Source organism: Pelophylax lessonae (genome assembly GCF_965119305.1).
Source record: "Pelophylax lessonae genome assembly, chromosome: 1".
Lineage (NCBI taxonomy): Eukaryota > Metazoa > Chordata > Amphibia > Anura > Ranidae > Pelophylax > Pelophylax lessonae.
Genome location: NC_138768.1, coordinates 192,591,258 through 192,613,767, shown reverse-complemented (window position 1 = coordinate 192,613,767; position 22,510 = coordinate 192,591,258). Strand labels below are relative to the sequence as shown.

General features: G+C 44.3%; 2 protein-coding genes across 3 annotated transcripts in view; both read right to left on the bottom strand.

The window, feature by feature from the left end:
- The window catches only part of HSD17B4 (hydroxysteroid 17-beta dehydrogenase 4), a 544,183-nt gene that overhangs the window by 267,092 nt on the left and 254,581 nt on the right, over window positions 1-22,510 (bottom strand). The gene's annotated exons all lie outside the window — the stretch shown is intronic.
- LOC309543716 (E3 SUMO-protein ligase ZBED1-like) lies at window positions 1,587-4,008 on the bottom strand (the record flags this gene model as incomplete). The annotated part of the gene is made up of 2 exons (XM_082242982.1): window positions 1,587-2,253; window positions 2,912-4,008. The coding sequence occupies 2 exons, from the start codon at window positions 4,006-4,008 to the stop codon at window positions 1,587-1,589; spliced, it is 1,764 nt and encodes a 587-aa protein (XP_082099108.1).

Genomic DNA, 22,510 nt, shown 5'->3' with positions numbered 1-22,510 from the left:
TGGCAATAAAGTGCAAATTATTTTGTTTTGCGTAAAAGTTATAGCATTGACAAACTGTGGTATATATACTGGGATTTTTATTTATTTTGTTATACTGGTAATAGTGGTGATCAGCGACTTATAGTGGGACTGTGATAGTGCGGCAAGCAATCTGACACTAGCTAACACTGGCTGGGGATGCACTAACTGACCGACATCAATAGTGACACAAATATAGTAATAAGTGCTAATACTATACACTGTCCCTGTACTGACACTGGCTGGGAAGAGGTTAACATCTAGGGGCGATCAAGGGGTTAACTGTGTGCTTAACAATGTGTAGAATATGTGCTGCTTTAACTAAGCGATCTTGGTTTTTTTTTTTCCCTGCTTCACAGTGAATAAAAAAAACAGCAAGATCGTCTGTCAGTGTACAGAGCTCTCTTCCCTGAATGACAGAGCCGATCAGTGGGTCCTAGCAATCAATCATTGGCCAGTACCCGCTGATGGGCATGAACTGTAACAAATCGCAGCACAGTCTGGAAGCACCGATTACATACCAGATACGTGACCCAGCGCACAGCGGCCGCCCTGCTGCAGTAGATGTACATAGGGTGGTCGCTAAGCAGTTAAAGGAAACCTGAATGACAAGCAACAGAAGGCAATTGCTTGCATCTTTCTGGAAATTCTAAATGTCTGGTTTTCATAGTGACCCAATAACCTTAGTACTGTAACGCTACAGAGCAAGTACCCAGTTTTTAAAATATGGAAGTTAGAGTTATGAATCAACATATTTTTTTCAGCTCAGGAACTATAAAAGTGTTAGCTTAGCAACTTGACTAGCATCTTTTTTTTTTAACTTTTCAAATGTGTTTTATTAAAAAAAAAAAATAAAAGTACATTTCAAATTGCATCTGATATACATTACATGAAGCATATACAACATAGAGTTCCGCTGTAAGCATAACCTGAAACCACAGAGTACAAAATATGTGTCTGTGTGTGTGTGTGTGTATATATATATATATATATATATATATATATATATATATATTAGGGCTGTCAATCGATTAAAATATTTAATCGCGATTAATCGCATGATTGTCATGAGTTTACTCGCGATTAATCGCACATTTGTATCAGTTCTAAATGTACCTTAAATTAATACTTTTCAAGTTTTGAATACATTAATCAACATGGGAGTGGACAAATAGACGCTTTATGCAAATGCATGTTTATTATTAGTGAAACCATACTTAACATAGGATGAAGACTGGACATCTATCAAAGGGACCATAGTATCAAAAGTCATATGTTTATCAAAGAACTTGTTCATGTCTATTATACACATGAAAAAACAACATAGAAATAAACGGTTCCCATTACTTCTCTTTCTTTACTCAATTTACTTACACAAACCTATTTACATTTTTGCATGATAGGGCAGCTCACTTCTTGTAAACATGCTAACCTAAATGTACATTTATTATTACTGAAATCACCCTAAACAGAGCATAAAGAACATTGACATGTTTTACAAAGAACGTGTTCATGTCTATCAAACAGGTGGGAAAAAGAATATAAAAAACCCACAGGTTCCTCACAGATTATTTCTCTTTCTTTGCACTGAGCCAGTTGCTCAAACAGACGAGCCTGTTTACATTTTCAGATGACAGGGCAGCTCGCTTTTTCTGAACAACATGTCCTGAGAGTGAAAACAATCTTTCACAAGGTACGGATGTGGCAGGTGTTGATAAGTATATGCGTGCAAGGTAGGCCATCTCACTGTGTGCCCCTTCATGATTGGACCACCACTGCAGGGGACAGTCCTCTATGCCAATAGAGGGCTCTGCCTTGTAGCGCTCCACACATTTCTCAATACAGTCCTCTTCATCATCATCAGATGAAGATTCTGGCACAGACATGAGACATGTTATCTTCTTAGGTGGTTCAGTTGTCACTGGTTTATCTGGCTGTGCAAGCCCCTCCCTCTTGAGCAAGGCACAGACTGAACTCCACACCTCAGCTCTGTCAGCCCTGCTCAGACATTTGAGGTCCTTAAACCTAGGGTCCAGTGCTGATGCAACCCTCAGCCATGTGGTGTTGGTTTTTTCCTTCCGTTTGTCCATGTCAGTTGTGAAAGTTTCCTTAAACTTAATCATGTAGGCTGGGTCATCTTCTGAGACCTCCATCACACGTGATAGATGACACAACGCGGGCAGCACAACTGAGCAAGAAACAAATTTCTCTCCTCCTAAAAGTTCACTCACATACCTGGAATAATAGAGAAAAGCACTTTAGTTAGACATAATGAATCTCTCACTCACTTTCAATCTCTCACTCTTAACACACGCACGCGCACACACACACACACACACAAACCTAACCATCACAGAAAACTTTCTGCATTTTTACATTTTCAATACAACTCATTCTGTATGATTTATAAGCTGTTTAACTGGACCAACAAATGTCCCCACAAAAACAAGGATTTCAGACATTTCTATTATATTTTGTCCCCATACTGTACACACACACACACACACACACACACATCAGAACATAAATCCACTCTATTATAAATGACACACACACACACACACATCAGAACATAAATCCACTCTATTATAAATGACACACACACACACACACACACACACACATCAGAACATAAATCCACTCTATTATAAATGACACACACACACACACACACACACACACATCAGAACTTAAATCCACTCTATTATAAATGTCACACACACACACAGTCAAGACACATCAGAACAACATAAATCCACTCTATTATAAAAATGTTACACACACACACACACACACACACACACACACACACACACAGACGTCCCCACTTTTGACACAACCTTACTTTGACTGAGAGACAAATATAATAATAATAAGAGTATCAATAAATTACCTGCAGTGTTCCAGCACAGTCTCCAACCTCTTCAGTTTATCAAATTCAGCTGCAGTTGGCATGTTGATGTTGCCTGCATGTAGGGCCAGTGCATCTCTCAATGGTTCTTGATTTCTCTCAACACGCTTTATCATTTCTAGGGTGCTGTTCCACCTAGTAGACACCTCCTGTACGAGTGACTCTTTCTTTTGAAGATGTTTGACTTGCTGCTGTTCAAGCTCGGCTGCGTTAGCAGGGCTATGCTTGAAATGACCCACTAACTTCCTGCATTTTGCCAAGGCGCCATCAAACGGGCTGTTTTGGAGAGAAACTGTGATGGCTCGGTGGAGGCTGTGTGCAATGCAAGGCATATGCTCGAACGGGAGCTGCCTGGCCGCTGCAATCATGTTGCGTGCACTATCAGTGGTCACTATTTTAATTTTGAGTTCAATGTTCCACTGTCTGGCTACTTGAAGAAAGTGCTCAGCGCAAACGTCAGCATAGTGTCTATCTTCTGTCTTCATAACGGTCAAAGCGTGAGACTGAAGTTTCCAGTGCGCGTCAAAATAATGTGCTGTGACGCCTAGGTAGCTATGGTTACTGAGGGAAGTCCAATAATCTCCGGTGAGCGCAACCGTGTTTGTCTGTCTCAATGCCTCCTGAACTTTAGCTTTCTCCTCTTCATATAAGTTGTGAATCTTGGTTGTAATGGTGGCTCTTGAAGGTAGTTCGTATGTAGAATCGTTAGATGCGATGCGAATAATTTCAAGTAGACCCTCGTCCTCGACCACATTAACTGGTCTACATGCTGTAGCCACCCATTTAGCTATAGTTGAGGTGAGTCTATTAGTTGTGGACTTATCCATCGATCTCCGCTGCAAACTTTGATCCATTGTGGTCTGCCTTTGACGAGGGGGAGGGGGGCTCTCCGTGTCAGTTGTATGCTTCGCCATCAAGTGATATTTTAAACTCGACGTGCTGCGGTGATAACTTAATTCACATCGACAATAACTGCAGATAACTTTTGTCTTGTCGACAGAACCATCAGACCTCGTTTTGTATATAAATTTTCCGTTCAGAAGACCCCTTTCTTTTTCCATTTCTGTTTGCTGCTGCATCTCTATCTCTCCAACTACGGGCTAGGCCACGGGTCAAACAGGTGATGCGCGCTGCATTAATCGCGCGTTAAAAAAATTATCGCCGTTAAAATGAATTTGAGTTAATGCGTTATTAACGCGCTAATTTTGACAGCACTAATATATATATATATATATATATATATATATATATATATATATATATATATACACACATATACATATATACACACACACACCACTATGTTAACAAAAAAAAAAGTAATGTGTCTTTTGTGGACAGGGACAGACCAACAGTGGGAGGCTCATTACAGAGCGGATTGCAGAGTGGATCCCAGGACGCACGAGTGTCAGCGTTCCACCAGCAGACGGGGAGCCCACGGACACCACTGAGGCCGCCCCATCTCATTTGGAGGAACTCCCCTGCTTCTCTCACCAGGACCCCTTGCCTCCACCACCAAGACCTGTCCCAGTGATGCCCCAGATGACTGACAATTCTTTTTGATGTGCTTCTAATCCACCTGTGTTATGTGAGTGTACTTCTGCTTTACTCCACATTAAATGTCTTGCTGCACTAAGAAGGCGCTGCGCTTGTTTCCTCTTATCATTACAGACACTGTAAGGCTGTACTCCTGTGGGGGATTGACAACAGTAGCTTAAAATTAAAGCAGTGATTAGTTATAAGCATGTCTCTGGAATTAGCTTTTTGTAGGGTAAGACAGCGTTTATTTTCTGGCGCCAGGTTTGCATGGTGGGGGGGGGTAATGCCTTCACCCAATGGCAGGCAATAAGATTCCTGGCGGTGTGAATAAGACTTCCTGGAGGAAGATTATTTCAAACTTGTCATCCTCTGGAACAGGTAGGAGGCCCAATAGGCAGGGTTTAGGGTCAAGTGTAAGGGGAGAGCCCATTATGCCATGAAGAAACTGGACCATTTGTGACCAAAAAGCACATATGGCTGTGCATTCCCACCAACCTAGGGCAGTTGAGAGATTGGGAGGGACGATATCTAGCAATGCAAATCTGGGTAAAGCATGTGTGATGTAATATATAGATTTGTGTTAGGTGGTCAGAAGCCTTAGGAGAAACTTGACTAGCATTTTAAGAAAGAATGCGTCAAGTGACCTCTCATCCACGGCAATTTTGGGATATTTTTAATTAAACACAGCTTGATGTAGTGTAGAAAACAAAAAAAAAAAAGCTTCAGTGTTCCCACAACAACCAAACTTCTGTTGGCTAAAATATCACTTCTGCTCCAGTCTTCATAAAACATCCCAACTTTTACTCCAGTTGGCCTAAATCATCCCCACGGTGTAGGAAGTGATGTTGGCTAACCCAAAGCACAAACAAATAGTAGAAGAATAAGCCCCCATTCACACTAAGGCGACCTGGTCGCCTCACAGGTCGGCGTAGGTCGCCTTCCATAGGGAAGCTGCGGACCCGTTCTAATAGGAGCGACACAAGTCGCTCCGACTTAGAAAAAGGGTCCGGAGCTTCTTTGGGGCGACCCGGAGGCGACCGCCATAGACTTCAATGTTATGAAGTCCGTGGCGGCCGCTCCGAGGTCGCGGCGCGCTGCTCGCACCGCGACCTCGGAGGTCGCCACCCGAAGTCGGATCGCCCCTATGTGAACGGGGCCTAATGCTGCCAGGAACAATGCTATTTTCAGAGTTATTTTTCTTTATATACATCGGCAGCATAACAATATAACAATGCTTCTTACACATATAACCAATATAATAATTTCATTACCTTGTACTAAAAACTTTTAAGACACAAACTGACTTGACAGGGAATGAAAAGCTTTCACTGCATGCATATACTCAGTAAGGATTTTTTCAATTACACGCAGCATAATACTGACGCTCCACATTCACTAACTGACAATCCCAAACCTTGCATAACAAAGACCACATATTGAACATACATATATAGTTTACTGTCAAGTGTTTTCAAAATGCCATCAATATGCTGAGCAGAGAACACCACAAATACAAGGTACAACACGACGCATTGTTTTTTCCTATTTCACATCATTCTTTCCAAAGCGTATTTTTTTTTTTTTTTTTTTTTAACAGATAATGGCATAAAAATCACTTGTGTTGGCAAATTATTGCAATTCATGACCATCATCAGCCACAGAAAAACTGAAAGCACAGCACACCCTGCTGTGACAAGAGGAGGTAATGAAACCATGCAATGAAGAAAAATGAAATCACTTCCATTGTGCTGCAAAGTAGTATGGCAAGGGCAGAAGGACGGCAAACAGACAACTGCAGCAAGTGAGGATAGCTAAAACCCCTTATAATGCAGATCAATGGCACAAGCAGTCAAAGAGAAATAAATATATGATTAGATTACACCCTATCAATAACAGGTGCTTTTAGGCCAGTAATGACATCTAAAAACATTGGAAGATGAAGTTTGATAAGTTGCTGGAATGCATATCTTAAAGGCCCCTTTTAACAGGGCAACTCTATCGCAGGGGGCATTACTGAAAATGACTTATTTCCCAGAAAATTAAAGTGTTCTAAACCCAAGACCCATCATTCACTAGATTAGGTCTCCCACAGTACACAAAACATGGAAATGCAATAGTTCTAGTAAATATAAACTGCTAAATACCTTTTTTCATTAGCAGTATATAGCAGTCTTGTGACTTCTATCAGTGTCTGGTTAAAGCTTGTAGGAGGAGTTTTCACTGTCCCACGATTGTCCAATAAGAATGCAGGACCCCTGACCCACTGTCTGGACAGTGCTGATTGGCCCTATGCTGATCGCATGCTCCCCCCCAAGAAAAAAAAAAAAAAAGCCTCTGATATCAGGAGATGATTTGGGGAGAGTGGAAGCGAGGATCCGAGAAGACAGGATCAAACAGACAGTTTACACAATACAGAGGATTAACCCCTTAGGTTCCACAGTGAGTATAACAAGCATGATTTACTGCATATACAGACTGATTTTACTGTTGTGGGTTTAGTAACACTTTAACTCTTCACTGAACCTAATCATCACGTCTATACAGCTACTATTGTCATAACTGGGGGTCTCACTCTTTAAGGTGGATTAAAACAATACATTGCAAATAATGCAGCAAGCTAAATGTTATATCTGCTGAAGCAAAGGAACTGAGCTATGCAACTGAAATATCATAGAAGATGGGGGACTACAGAGGTTGTAAACCCGTACAACTTTTTTTTTTTTTTGGGCAACCTGTAAGAGAAACACATAATGAGCTAATATGCATCGCATACTAGCTCATTATGCAATACATACCTTAGAACAAGCCCCCGCCGTGCAGCCCGCTTACCTGTATGACGGGCGACATGTCCAGTCGCCCGTCTTCCGGGATCGCGGCATCCAGCCATCTGATTGGCCGGAGCCACGGTGACGTCACGCACGCGCGCGGGAGCCGAAAGTCACGGCACGGGTCTCTGAAGAAACGGCACCAGCGGCCGTTCCTTCAGAGCGCATGCGTCAGTGATGTCACTGGCTGCATGTAAGGTAAATAGATATTTACAGTACCTATAGGTAAGCCTTATCATAGGCTTACCTATAGGTAAAAGTGTCAGAGGAGGGTTTACTTCCTCTTAAGGATCTCTGGGGAGGGGGCATTCAAGCTGCTAAAAGGTACAGTAAAAAAAAAAGTTAAAAAAAAGTATGTTAGAGATGCACTAAGCCTTTTTCATTAATTAGTTTTGGGGTGATCAAGTTTGGTATTGGAATTGGTAAGCGCACTGCACACGAACAGTAGTTAACACCATTTAAAAAATAAATTCACATTTTTTTCTGCATTTCTTCTCCAAAGGTGAATTTGGCCTTTAAAGTGATTGTAAAGTCACAATAATTACTTTGAGTCTCTCTGTTTAAGGTCCTTGTTCAGTACAGTGTGCGTGATCTCCTAAAATAATAATGCTAAATACCTTCTTTGCAGAACCCTGTTGTCCTGTCATGTGACCTCCCCCTGCTTTCCTTACCGATCACAGAGAGCACAATGGGAGGAGCTGAGATTATGATGAATGCTAGTTGGCAGAGAAAGGTCACATGTCTGCACAGCAGGGCTCTGCAAAGAAGGTATTTAGCATTATAGTTTAGGAAAACATACACACTGTACTGAACAGGGACCTACAACAGAGAGGATCAAAGTATTTAATACAGGTTTCTTTACTTTACAAACACTGGAGCAACTGCAGGGAATAGAATTACACAGGCAGGAGAGGAGAGATCGGCTCTCACACAGACTACGGAACTGACAGGGATAGAGGGAGAGGGGAGATGCAGAGATGCTGAGGAGATAGCTGGATGACGGAGGCACGTAAATTGACCACGCTATCAGAGATCAGCAATCATAATAAACATGGTCAATTTATAAAGGGGACGACAGGAACAGGCAGGATCAGCCAGGTATTGTACAAGATAGAAAGGGACAATGGACATGGCAAAATTACTATGCTATATCTCATGCCTTAAAGAGACAGAAGCATGTTTTTGTTTTTAGGGTTACAACCAAGTTAACATAAATTGTTTTGGAGTATATCACTAAGTGAAAAAAAAGCATGGCAACTCACAGCAACTTGGGAGATCACAGTACTGAATTCAAACAGAGTAGCACTAAGCACGTTGCTTCTTGAATGATTTTACTGAGTAAGTCTGAGAAAGTGTCTATTTGCCCCCACTTCTAAATGGTTAAAGACAATTCATATATGTAAAACATCAAATCTACTAGGAACCTAGATGCCTGTCATTTCCAAGATATTGGTATGTATAAACCATTTTTTCCATATCCTGTATACCGAAAGTAATTGCTCATGAATGTAGAGTAAAAGGGCTTCTGTTCAATAGGCTGTAAATAATTGTTATATTCTCATTTTTTATGGTAGATTAAACACATTCTCTAACTTAAGACTCCTTTCAAGCTATGGTTAATAGTAAAAACACAGTAGAAACACAGCATATTGTCCATGTTTAAGACTGTGTCATATCATTAATGGCACAGTAATACTTGCATCTTCAGAAATTGCCCCTATGGTTTCTACGGTAAACTCTCCATATTAAATTTTTTCTGTTCAATGCAAGAAATGAAAATAGTCATCAATAACTCAATATCATGGCTGAATTCTGTGCTACTGTGGTACATAATGAATAATCAAGTACTATACAGCAATGAAGAACCTTTGGTTAGTTTCTATAATCTGTTGGCAAATGTAGTTTGGTTTTTGTTATGGACAAATAGAAATTGGGCATTCATGTAACTGGACTATTTTGCTTGCTTAAAAAAAATTACATCAACTAAATTTTTTCACAATATTTTTTCACATATTTTACAATGTCCATGGATTGTATTGCAGAATAATATTTTAGTCCTAACCAAAACCATATACAGACTAAGTACTACGACTGAGCTATAAAATCCAGACATAGAATGATACAGTAAGACAATGATACAGTACTTCTCCTGATCTAGTAAATGCCTTCCCTACTAAGCCCTGATGAAGTGGGAGGTTTTTTTCTGACCTCTAAAACACGTTGGATTGTATGAATTTGGACTCATCCTTTGGTGCAGAAATCCTTCCATTGCTGCGTCATCCTTCAACGAATACACATTTTGTTATTTCCTCAATCCCCACATGTATAAACCACAAAATGAATCATAAGATATTGCACCTGCTTTCTCACACTGCCAATCATTAAACTAGAATCATAATCATTAAAATAAAAAGTATAGGTCCACCCAAATCTCTCGTTTTCATTTCGGATAGAGTGGGGGAGAATAAAAACGCCTGCTGGGATTTTTACTGTTATCTGGGAGGGTTCTGTTAGATACTGTAGATCTCCCGTAATGTACTCAACCATTAACCATGATTTTACTAAATCGGAAGTGAAAACCTGTAACAGGAACCCAAACAGAAAGGGATCTGGGAAAGAGTATGTATCCTAATTCAAAGTTAAATTGCATTGTCACTAATCAAGATAGCTTGGATAATCTGACTTTTTAGCTAGCACAAGAATAGTAATACAACAAAAGTACTATACTGTCAAAAGAAGAAAAAAGTAAAACAAGGAGAAAACAACTACTAAAAAGAAATATTTCGAGAATGAACAATAACATAAGGTAACATTTGAAGCATTTAAAATCAAGCAATAGGTTAACTAGAACGGACCTTTTCTTTAATTGAATTGTGCTTTGAAAGCTCAACTGACATGCCCCTGGCAGGGTGAAATAGATTTTCTTTCTCCCTGTAGCTCTTAAAGCTGAACTCAAAGCAAAACTCTAAACAAACCAATTAACTACAAGTGTGCATGGTTTTACTTAAGCCGGCCATACATGGATCGAAATTCAGTCGGTTCAGCAGGAACCAGACAAATTTCAATCTATGTATGGGCAGAGGGGTTGTCTACCGATCGACTTCTGTACAGCTGTCCTGTCAGATTTTTGCTGCTCTATCAGCGCTACTGGCTATAACTGGCAGCTCTGATCAGTGTATTCTGATGGAGGGGAAGTCTCCCCACTGCCAGAATACAATAGCTCCATAGAGCGAAATCGATCATCCACATCAAATGTTGAATGGGAACAAAGGACTCATCTATGGGCTGCCTTACCTAAGGACCTGTTATTCTAGAAAGCACAGCCTCCTATGTGAACACACCTTTCTCAAATACATCGGTGGTCAAGAAATAACTTAACTGCTGCTTGGACAGGGCAGGATTACCACATTGTGAAGATCAACCCTCCTTGCTACATCACAGTGTTAGTTCTGTTTTGCAGTGGATTACAAGTGGCAATAATAAAGTCTAGATACCTATAACAGTTGTATTTAAAACTACACTGATTTTTTTTTTTTTTTAAATCTACACTGAATTTTTTTTAAATAATACACAACCAGGCTAAAATGAGTTTTTATAGCTATGGAGAGATCAGCTTTGCATTTTTCTTAAGCACTTTAAAAAGTTTAAGCACCCCAGGTCAAATGACACACTTTGTTCATTTTCTCAGTGAAAACAGAATTACATAGCATGTTTCTACAACATTTCATGCACTATATTATTCATTTTCAGAATTTATGAAAAAGAACAGCTATGGGTCTGAATGTCCACCTGGCATACAGGAACATATAGGGCTTATGCACAGAGCGGACTGCGGCCATAAAATGGGTACACAAGTACTGGCCTATACCCACATAAAACTGCGCACAAGTCTGTGGGGCAACTGTATGCAGAACCTGTGAATTCTGGATAGGGAAATTCACACAACTTTACATTGTACAGCCCCAGGCAACTGTGTGCATGGGCCCATATATACACTAGTACAAGAATATCTATGACTGAAACATACATCTGCCATTGCCTGGCATAGCAGCATTTCATGGACTTTGTGTTTGAATGGGTGAGTGACGTTGAGTCCTTTAAGCTGTTCAGGGGCCTTCCAAACACAATAACATTGGATTTCATCTGTGGCAGATTAGAGAGGGATTGCGTTTCTATATTCCGCAAAATATTAACGGAAAAAATAGGATTTTTGTACCTTCCATAAAATCCATTTCTCAGAGTTCATTGACAAACACAGCAATCCATATTAAGAACCAAGGGTTATAGTGCCCTCTACTGGAGTAAGACCCACAGTGTCAGAAGTACCAAAACTCCATAGAGGGGTGGTTGCTGTGTCCGACAATGAACTCAGAGAAATGGATTTTATGGTAAGTACTAAAAAATGGATTTTTGTAAGATCTTACCGTAAAATCCTTTTCTCTTAAGCTCATTGACAGACGTAGTCTTCTTGATTCTCAAGAGCTGGGTTATGTTGTCTCCGCAGGAGTAGGACTAGGCAGAAAGACAAAACGTTCTGGCTCCACCTTAGGGGCAGTCCCTGAGGGTATATCCTCCCTCTCTCTGCTACAGGGAATCAGTTCTGTTTTAAAGCAGTACAGAGAATTTAACCCAACCCAACTCAATGATAGAGGGGCGGGTACTACGTCTGTCAATGAGCTTAAGAGAAAAGGATTTTACGGTAAGATCTTACAAAAATCCATTTTTCTCTATCGCTCATTGACAGACGTAGTCTTCTTGATTCTCAAGAGCTGGGACATCCAGAAGCAGTGCCACAAATGAGGGGTGGGATTGACAAAATCAAATCCAATCTAGAAGGCCCAACCGGTGCCAAACTAGAAGTTTTTAAAGGCTCATTATAAACAAAGAATGAGACTAAAGAAAAATTTTCCAACGGAAAAAACCCTCGAGGTAGACCACTGGTCTCCTCAAATTGCGGCCTGCAAAACCTTGCGGCCAAACGAGGCATCAGACGATGCCATTACATCAACTTTATAATGTTTAGTAAAGGTATGCACCGACGACCAGGTAGCCGCCTTGCACACCTGGACCACTGACGCCTGATGGCGAAAGGCCCATGACGCACTAAGTGCCCGAGTGGAGTGCGCCTTAACAGGGAACGGGGGCTCCCGACCCTTAATAGAATAAGCCTGTACTACCGTCTGTCTGATCCATCTGGAAATGGTCGCGGCAGATGCAGGCAACCCCTTTTTGGGTCCATCTGGGATCACAAAAAGTGAATCCGTCTTGCGAAACGAGTCTGTCGTTTTCAAGTATACCCTGATCGCCCGGACTACATCCAAGGAGTGTAAAGCAAACTCCCGAGGATGACTGGGCTTAGGACACAGGGAAGGTAATACAATTTCTTCATTCAGATGAAATTCTGAAACCACTTTTGGTAGGAAGGATGGATTCGGACGAAGAACCACCTTATCTCTATGAACCACCAGATATGGTGAACGACAAGATAATGCGGCCAGTTCTGACACCCTGCGTGCAGAAGTAATAGCCACCAAGAAGGCCACCTTCTGGGACAACGTGGGTAGAGGAATCTCCCTAATATCTTCAAAGGGAGGTTTCTGAAGAACCGACAACACTAAATTAAGATCCCAGGGGGGTAACGGCGCGTGCACTGGCGGAGCCAGATGTCGCGCCCCCTGGATGAAATTCCGCACCAAGGAATGAGTAGCCAAAGGCTTCTAAAAGAAGATGGCTAATGCTGAGACCTGACCCTTGATAGTACTCAAGGCCAGTTTCTGCTCAACCCCTTGTTGCAGAAAAGCCAATATTCGACTAATCGAATAAGACCGAGGACGGAACCCCAAAGGTTCACACCATGCAATGTAGGACTTCCATGTGCGATGATAAATCTTTCTGGAAGTCGCTTTCCTTGCTTCAACTAGAGTAGGAATAACTGAAGCTGACAAACCTTTGTCCTTCAGCACCTGGGTCTCAATAGCCAGGCCGTTAAAGCCAGCGATCGTAAAGCAGGATGGAAGATCGGTCCCTGAGACAGTAGATCCTCCCTGAGAGGAAGTCTCCACGGGACGTCCGCCACCAGTCTGACCATGTCGGCGTACCAAGCTCGACGAGGCCAGTCCGGAGCTACCAGGATTACTGGAATTCCTTCCTCCTCTATCCTGCGAAGAAGTCTTGGCAGTAACGCGAGAGGAGGGAAGGCATATATTAGCTGGTATTGCCCCCACGGGGCGATCAGTGCGTCTGCGGTTTCTGCTAGAGGATCGCGGGAGCGAGCCACGAATCTCTGAACTTTCCTGTTGAATCGTGATGCCAACAGATCCACATCCGGGGTGCCCCACCGTAGGCACAACTGGTGGAAAACGTCTGGATGTAGGGACCATTCCCCCTGATCCAGGGTCTGACGGCTGAGATAATCTGCCTGCCAATTCTCCACCCCCGGAATGAACACCGCAGAGATTGCTGGAACAAATCGTTCCGCCCAGCGAAGAATGCAAGCCACTTCTTTGGCCGCTCGGACACTCTTGGTGCCCCCCTGGTGATTGACATAAGCCACGGCCGTGGCATTGTCCGACTGGATCCGAACCGGGCTGCCCTGGAGCTGCTCGGTCCAGTGAATCAGACAAAGTCTGATCGCTCTCAGTTCCAATACATTTATCGGTAACCTGGATTCTTCCGGGGACCAAAGTCCCTGGACAGATAACTGACCGAGAATTCCTCCCCATCCGGATAGACTGGCATCCGTGGTCACTATCGTCCAATATATTGGCAGAAATGACTTTCCCTGGCTGAGCATCGGAGACCGAAGCCACCAGACCAGAGGCTCTCTGGTCTGTTTGCTCAATCGGATCTGATTGTCCAGGGATTCCGGATTCCGATTCCATCTGAGAAGAATCTCTTGCTGAAGAATTCGGGTATGGGACTGGGCAAAAGGGACTGCTTCGAATGAAGCCACCATCAACCCCAGAACCCTCATGCAAGTCCGAAGGGAAGACCAGCTGTTGGACAGTAACAACTGGACTGCTGATTGAATCTTTCGGAGTTTCCCTACCGGAAGAAAAACTCTTGTCCTGTGTCTAGAATTAGACCCAGATATTCGAGCCTCTGGGTGGGAACCAGAAATGACTTTTGCTGGTTCACCAGCCACCCGAATTCCTGTAAAGAAATCATAGTAATTTCTATGTTTTGTAGCAAGGTCTGAGGAGACTCTGCATGAAGCAGAAGATCGTCTAGGTAACCAAGGATCGATATACCTCTTTGGCGCAGAAGTGCCAACATTGGGGCCAACACCTTTGTGAAGACCCGCGGAGCCGTGGCGAGACCGAAAGGTAACGCCACAAACTGATAGTGGTTCTCTTCTACGGAAAAGAGTAGAAACCGCTGATGTCCTGCGAAAATGGGAATGTGAAGATAGGTGTCCTTGATGTCTATGGACGCTAGGACATCCCCTGGATGCAGGAAGGCTGCTACCGTGCGAATGGACTCCATTCTGAATCTTCTTATGTTGACAAAAGAATTGAGTGCTCTTAAGTCCAGAATTGGACGCACTTTGCCCTCTTTCCTGGGTATTGTAAATAGGTTTGAATAAAACCCTTGAAACCGTTCTGTCCAAGGAACGTGGACTACCACTCCTTGTTGTAGTAAATCTGTGACTGCTCTCCGCAGATCTTCTAAACGATCTGAGGATAGTCGGATATTGGAAGGGAAGAATCGCGCCGTACCCTGACCTTATGACTTCGCAAACCCATTTGTCCGGGATTCTGGAAAGCCATGGATCCGGGAACCGGCGAAGACGTCCCCCCACCCCAGTTATGGGTGGGGGCGCACCTTCAGGCTTTGGATGGTTTATCTTCAGGTCTGGAGGGGGCGGGCTTTTGCTTGCCCGACCAACGACCCCTGACGCCTCCTGCAGGAGCTTTGGAGGACTTAGTTTTTTCACCCGCGGGACGAAAAAACCTCTTGTGAGCAGAAAAAGAAGGCCCTCGTCTTTGACGAGTTCCTCTACCTTTAAAATTTTGCGGTAAAAAGGTGCTCTTTCCACCCGTGAGATCTTTAATGATCTCATCTAAGTTGGCTCCAAATAGACGCTCTCCTGAAAAGGGGATATTAGCCAATGCTTTTTTGGAACCTTGGTCGGCTAACCAACCTTTTAGCCACAGTGTACGCCTGAGAACCACTGCTGAGACTGATGCCCGCGCCAATAATGGAGTGGCGTCTAACGCCGCATCACACACAAACTGTAACCCCTGTATCATTTGTTCCAACAAATCTGATACCGCCTGAGGGACCTCTTCTAAGTCCCGGCGTAACCACTTGGTCCATTCAGTTACAGCCTGCGAAAACCAGACCAATAGCTATTATAGGTCTGAAAGCTGATCCAATCAAGGAAAACATGGTGCGAGACATAGCTTCTATCTTGCGATCCACTGGATCTTTAAAAGACGGAGCGTCTTCTAAAGGAATAACCGTGGCTTTATTCAATCTAGCAATTGGTGAATCCACCACAGGTGGTTCTGTCCATTTCTTAATAAGGGTTTCCTCAAACGGATAACGCCTGTCAATGCGTTTAGAAATAGTAAAAGTGCGTTTTGGCAGACGCCATTCTTCTTCGATTGGATTGCCAAAACATTCGGGCAATGGAAAAACCTTCGCCACTTTGATGCGTTTTTTAGTCCCAAAAGGGATTTCAGTTTCAGCTATTTCCGATGGAATACCCTGTAACCTTAAGGTCTCTTGAACAGATACAATGAGTGCGTTTACCAACGCTTCCTCTCGGGCTATGGCGGATGCCGAAACATCCTCCTCACTGTCTGAAGAGACAGGACCCGAGACACCAATCCCAGATGAAGTACCTGCAACTGCAGAAATGGGCTCAGAGTCTGAATCCGAGGTTTCAGATAATATGGGGTTAGGCGGGGGTCGCTTTCTTGCGCCCTGTCCCTGACAAGCCACTTCCACCCGGGACACAAAAGTTTCCATAATAGCTGACAATGATTCAATTGTCAATGGGGTGCTGGAGGATCCCGCAGACCCCTCGAGGGGATCCGGAGGAGATACATGAGTGGCAGGGTCCATGTTAATTCAGGACACCTTTGCCAGCAAAACAAAAAAACTTTCTTTTTTTTTCTTTTTTTTTGTGTGTCTCCCCCTAGCGCAATAGCGCCCCTCAGAGTACCTGCTTCTCGATCCCACAGAGAGAGAGAGGGACCCCCAAGGCTCACCAACCGATGCAGTGCAGTTTCCAACCAACTGCAGTCAGCGTCTGTCTTACACAGACTGGAAGGAGCTGTTTGCTTTTTCCCGGGTAGAAGGACGTGGCTCCGCCCCCTGTGTACGCCTTCCGGCGTTCCCAGCTCTCCACGAGGTAGCTGGGCTCACAAAACATGGCCGCCCCCATAGAAGAGACATAAGACTCCAAAAACATGGCGGCAGGCGTGACCTGAGGACATACATGCATTCGGTCTACGGCAAAATGGCGGCGGACCGCCGAAATCGTTTTCCCAGCACATCCACCTGCATCTCTGCTAAGAGGCGATATATGGATCTACAGGAGATACACTACACATAAGGTAGGATTATACCTCCTATGTCTGCTGTAATGTTACAGTCTGCTGGGTAGAGTGTTAGCTCTTAAACCAAGTCCACTTCCCACAAACACATGCTGTATTACAAGGGGGACTTGTAAGTATCAGATATATACTGACCATATATGGAGGGGCCCATAATACATACTGCCTCATAACGAGGAAAAAAGGGAACGTTTACTCACCATACCGAACCGACAGGCACCCTCTCTTCACAATACCCTCTCCACCGGGGTGGGGGTTTGTGGACCACTCCGGACGCCTCGACTCTCTGGTACCTGGCGTCCAAGCGAGACTTTTAACTCGCAAGGTCAGTCCCTCCACTGGGACTCCGTCGCGGCCGACCCAGCGCGGAGCTCTGGTCTGCACGCGCTCGTAGGCAGAAACCGGGATGACCACTGGATCTCAACATCCAGCCCGTCGCCCGGCCCCGCATACTTACTTGAATATGTCGCGGCCGACCAAGCGCAATGCCATGGTCTGCGCGCGCTCGTAGGCCGGCTGGGGTGACCACAAGTGTCGCCCAGTCCGGCATTTTTGCTTGAAGATCTCACAGGAAAAAACACTGGAGAAAACTACCTAAAAAATGTCTTTTTCTTAAAGAAAAAAAGTCTTGCCAGGACCAAAAGATCCCAGCAAGGAACTTAGGTCCTTACTCCTGACTAGACAGAAAAAAACTGATTCCCTGTAGCAGAGAGAGGGAGGATATACCCTCAGGGACTGCCCCTAAGGTGGAGCCAGAACGTTTTGTCTTTCTGCCTAGTCCTACTCCTGCGGAGACAACATAACCCAGCTCTTGAGAATCAAGAAGACTACGTCTGTCAATGAGCGATAGAGAAATTCTATTTTCTCTTTTGTTTATTGACGGACACAGCACTCCATATTCAGAACCATATGGACGTCCCCAAGCAATGCCAAAAATATGAGGGATAAGATAAAAGAAACTCAAGGCTAAACCCAAGAAGCCAACTAGGTAACTGGAGCTCAAAAAAAAAAAAAAAAAACTGGAGCCCAACCTGAAAAATACACCCCCAAAGAGGGAACAGACCCTCTAGACAGCAGCCTGCAAAACCTTGCAGCCAAATTGAAGCATCTGCCAAAACATCCACTTTGTAGAATATAGACATGGGAGTAAGGCTGGCCATACATGTTCAACTTTTGTTGTACAATTTTCTGTCAGATCTACCACAAACCACATAATGTGAGGTCAAAGCTAAACAACACATTCACTTGTATCCAATTAGGCAGGCCTTCGTACTACATACTTGAAGGTAAATTTCAAGCATATTGGACAGAAAATTGTATCATGTATGGCCAACCTAAGTCACACATGTGCAAGTCACAAGCAAATCTCAAGTCTTAACCTTCAAGTCTTAAGCAAGTCCCAAGTTTATGTGGCGAAAAGCAAGCAAGTCAAGTCGAGTCCCTGCTAGAAGTCAAGCAAGTCAAGTCATTTATTTTGTCCAAGTCACAAATCAAGTCAAAATACTGATCTACCCCAATTTTCACCTTTAAATCAGTTAAAAGTCAGTGGCCAGGAAAGGTTTTGTTTTATTTTCAACATTAACAAAACTGCTTAGTGCTTTTTTTCTTGGCATATTAAAGAAACACTTTGAATGCCCCAACAGCTCAAAATCCTTCGTCCGGTCAGGTTTCCACACCACAGTCACTAAAAACATGTTAAGTATTTCCATTGTTAAACAGCCAGTGTTCTAAAAATCAGAACACACTGAGGTGTTTTAAGTGACTGCGGTGTCAGAAACATAACAGGCACATTCATTTTGCTTTAACACATCTTGAGAAAATGCAAATATTTAATAACTAAAAAAGTAAAAGTGATTTCGAGTCATATGTCAAGTCAAAGTCAAGTTTCAAGTCATGAATACCAAGCCAAAGCCAAGTTGAGTCTTTTATTAATTTTAGTCAAGCAAGTCTCAAGTCATCAAACTGATGACTTAAGTCAAGTCATACGACTTGAGTGCCCTACCTCTGGTAGAATTAAGTGAAAGTGTGCCCCAACGACCAGGTGACCGCCTTGCAAACCTGTGCCACTGATGCCTGATGACAGAAGGCCTAAGAAGCACTAAATGCCCGAGTAAAGTACGCTGTTACAGGGAAAGGAGAAACCCGACCCTTAATAGAATAGACATGCGTTACAGTCTGTGTGATCAACGGTTGCAGGAGAAGCGGACAGTCCTTTTCTTGGCCCGTCCATGATCACAAACAGTGAGTCTGACCTCCGAAAAGACTCAGTGGCTGTCAGATACACCCAAATTGCCCAAACCATATCCAGAGCATGCAACATAAATTCCTTGGGAAGAGCGGGCCTGGGACACAAGGAAGGGAACACAATGTCTTAATTCAAATGGAATTTAAAGACAACCTTAAGTTGGAACGACGGGCGTGGACAAAGAACCACCTTTTATCTTTGTGGACCACCAAGTAGGGAGTACAAAATAATGCCACCAGTTCCAACACCCTGGGAGCAGAGGTGATCGCCACCAAAAAAGCCACCTTCTGAGACTGTGTGAGAAGAGGAATCTCCCAAATATTTTAAAGGGAGGTTTCTGGAAAACAGAGAGTACCAAGTTTAAATCCCACAGCGGTATAGGAGACCACACCAGCAGGGTCAGGTGTCGAACCCCTTGAATGAAAGTACGCACCAAAGAATGCAAGGCCAAGGGTCACTGAAAGAAGTCCGCAAAGGCAGACATTTGGCCCTTGATGGTACTTAAGGCCAACTTCTGCTCAACACCTCGTTGAAAGAAGGTCAAAGTCTGAGCCACCGAAAAGAAACAAGGGTGAACCCTGAGCGACTCTCACCATGAAATGTACGTTTTCCACGTATAAACAGTAAATCTTTCTAGAGGAAGACTTCTTAGCATTCAGCATAGTCAGGCCAATCGCACTAGGTTGCCGTACCAAGACAGACGAGACCAGTCCGGGGCCACCAGAATCCCTTCGGCCTCGATCCTGCCCAGAAGCTGCATTAGAAGCTTGAGGGGGAAAAAAAAGGCATAAACCAGATGATACTGGCCCCACGGGGCTGCCACCAGAGCATCTGTGGCATCGGCCAGAGGATCTCGAGATCTTACCATAAACCTTGGTAATTTTCTGTTGAGCTGAGGCGCCAACAGGTCCATCTAGGGAGTGCCCCACCACAGACATATCAAATGAAACACGTCCGGATGAATTGACCTCTCTCTTTGGTCCAACACCGACCATTTGAGATAGTCCGCCTTCCAATTTTTCATACCTTGAATGTGCAGGGTAGAGAGAGCTGGAATGAAGCGTTCTGCCTCCAGAGAATGCCGGATACCTCAAGAGACACAGACACACTTTTTGTTTCGCCCTGGGGATTGACATAAGCCACCGCCACGGCATTGCCTGACTGGATCTATACCAGGAGCAGCGGAGCAGATCAGTCTAGTGATCCAGGCACAGTCTGATGTTCCAAAGTTCCAAGACATTGCTCAGTAATCTGGTTTCTTTCAGCGTCCAACAGCCCTGAGCAGAGCCGAGCCCCAGGACATCCCCCCACCCGGACAGATTGGCATCCGTCGTGACCACCGTCCAATACAAGGGGAGAAAAGACTTGCTTCACCGAAGAGTCGGAGAACGAAGCCACCAGACCAGGGAACCCCTTGTTTCTCAGCCCAGCAAAATCCGATTGTCCAGAGACTTTGGGCACTTTTTTACTTCCCATTTCACCAGGATCTCCCTCTGATGGGGCCTCGTATGGAAATATGACAACGGGACCGCCTCGAAGGTAGACACTATCAGGCCGAACACTCACATGCAAGCTCGGAGGGAGGACCACCTGTGGAACAGCAACACATGAATCGCAGCATGCAGCTTCTGGAGTTTGTCCAAAGGAAGAAACACTCTGGCCAGAGCTGAATTCAGAGTCAGACCCAGGTAATTAAATTTCCTGGACAGGATCAGGGCAGACTTCTGGTAGTTTTGAAGCCAACCAAACTCCTTCAAGGTCTGGATAGTGATCTCCACGTCGTCAATCAATGCAGAGGAGAACTCCGCTCGCAAGAGGTGGTCGCCCAAGAAGCCCAGCATAGCGATCCCCCCCGATGACATAGCAACACCAAAATGGGGGCCAACACCGTTGTAAAGACCGAGGAACAGAGGCAAGACTAAAGAGTAACGCCACAAAATGCAAGTGCTCCACTCCCATAGTAAAGTGGAGAAAACGCTGGTGTCTGCCACATATCGGAATGTGCAAGTAAGCATCTTTGATGTCGATAGAGGCTAGGAAATCACCCTGATGTAGGGATTACCTCCACTGTGCGAATGGACTTCATTCTGAACTTCTGTACCCGCACAAAACAGTTCAGGGCCTTGAGGTCCAGAATCTGAGGAACCTTGCCCCCCTTCTTTGGGACAGTAAACAGGTTTGAATAAAAACCTTGAAACCATTCCGATAAAGGAACCAGGACAATCACTCCCTGAAGTAACAGTTCCAGCACTGCCCCGAAAAGAGCTTGCAGCCGCATATTGGAAGGAAAGAACATTTCTGGAGGGTAGGAACGAAACTATCTTGTAACCGGTCAGAATTACTTTGTGGACCCATTTTTTGTTCACTAGAGAGGACCATGGCCCGGAAACCAACAAAGACGTCCCCCCACCCCTTACATAGGTGACGGCGCACCTTTATGCTGAAGGGGCCTTGTCTGCAGACCTAGAGAAATCTGCTCTTGGCTTGCCAGACCAGGGCTGCTTGGAACCTCCCGAGGAGGGCTTGACAGGTTTTGAACCTTTGTCAGTGTGCCCTGATGGACGAAAAAAAGATTGTCTGCTGAGAAAGAAGGACTGCTTCTCTTTCCCAGACTGCAGATGAAAAGTGCTCTTCCCCCCCGTGAGACTCTTAATGATGTCATCCAGGGTAGCCCCAAACAGGCGATCGTTTTGAAAGGGCAAATCAGATTTTTTAGAGGTTTGGTCCGCAGAGCAACATTTAAACCACAACACACGCCACTGCTGAAACAGAGAGCTTAGAAATCAAGGGGGGAGCGCCCAGAGAGGCATCGCAGACAAATCGCAGCCCCTGAACCAACTGGTTCACCAACTCAACAAAGGCAGAAAGAATCTGCTCACCCCCCAGACCATGGCGCAAAAGTTTAGCCCACTCAGTTAGAGTTTGCGACACCAGGGCAATGGCCAGGACTGGCAGTAGCGCCGAACCAGCAATAGTGAACATATTGCTGGCCACAGACTCCGCTTTTCTGTCGGCCAGATCTTTAAAGGCTGGGGATTCCTCTACCAGAATTATGGTTGCCTTTTTTAACCTGAAGACAGGAGGTCCACCACTAGTGGGACAGTCCACTTCTTCAGAAGCGACTCTTCAAAGGGGTAAAATTTTGGAACCACAAACGGACGTTTTAGGCGCTCCCAGTCTTTGTAGACAAACTTGTCAAAATAGTAGGCATAAGAAAACACTTTTGCGGTGCGAGACGACTTGCGAGTACCAAAAGGAACGGTCACCTCTGCAGTCGCCTCAGCTGCATCCTCCATCTTCAAGGTCTCCCGCACAGATGTAATCAGTGCATCAACCAGCGCCTTCTCGTGCGCTGCTGCAGTTGTGGAGGAATCATCTTAACGATCTGACAGATCAGGAAGCGTGG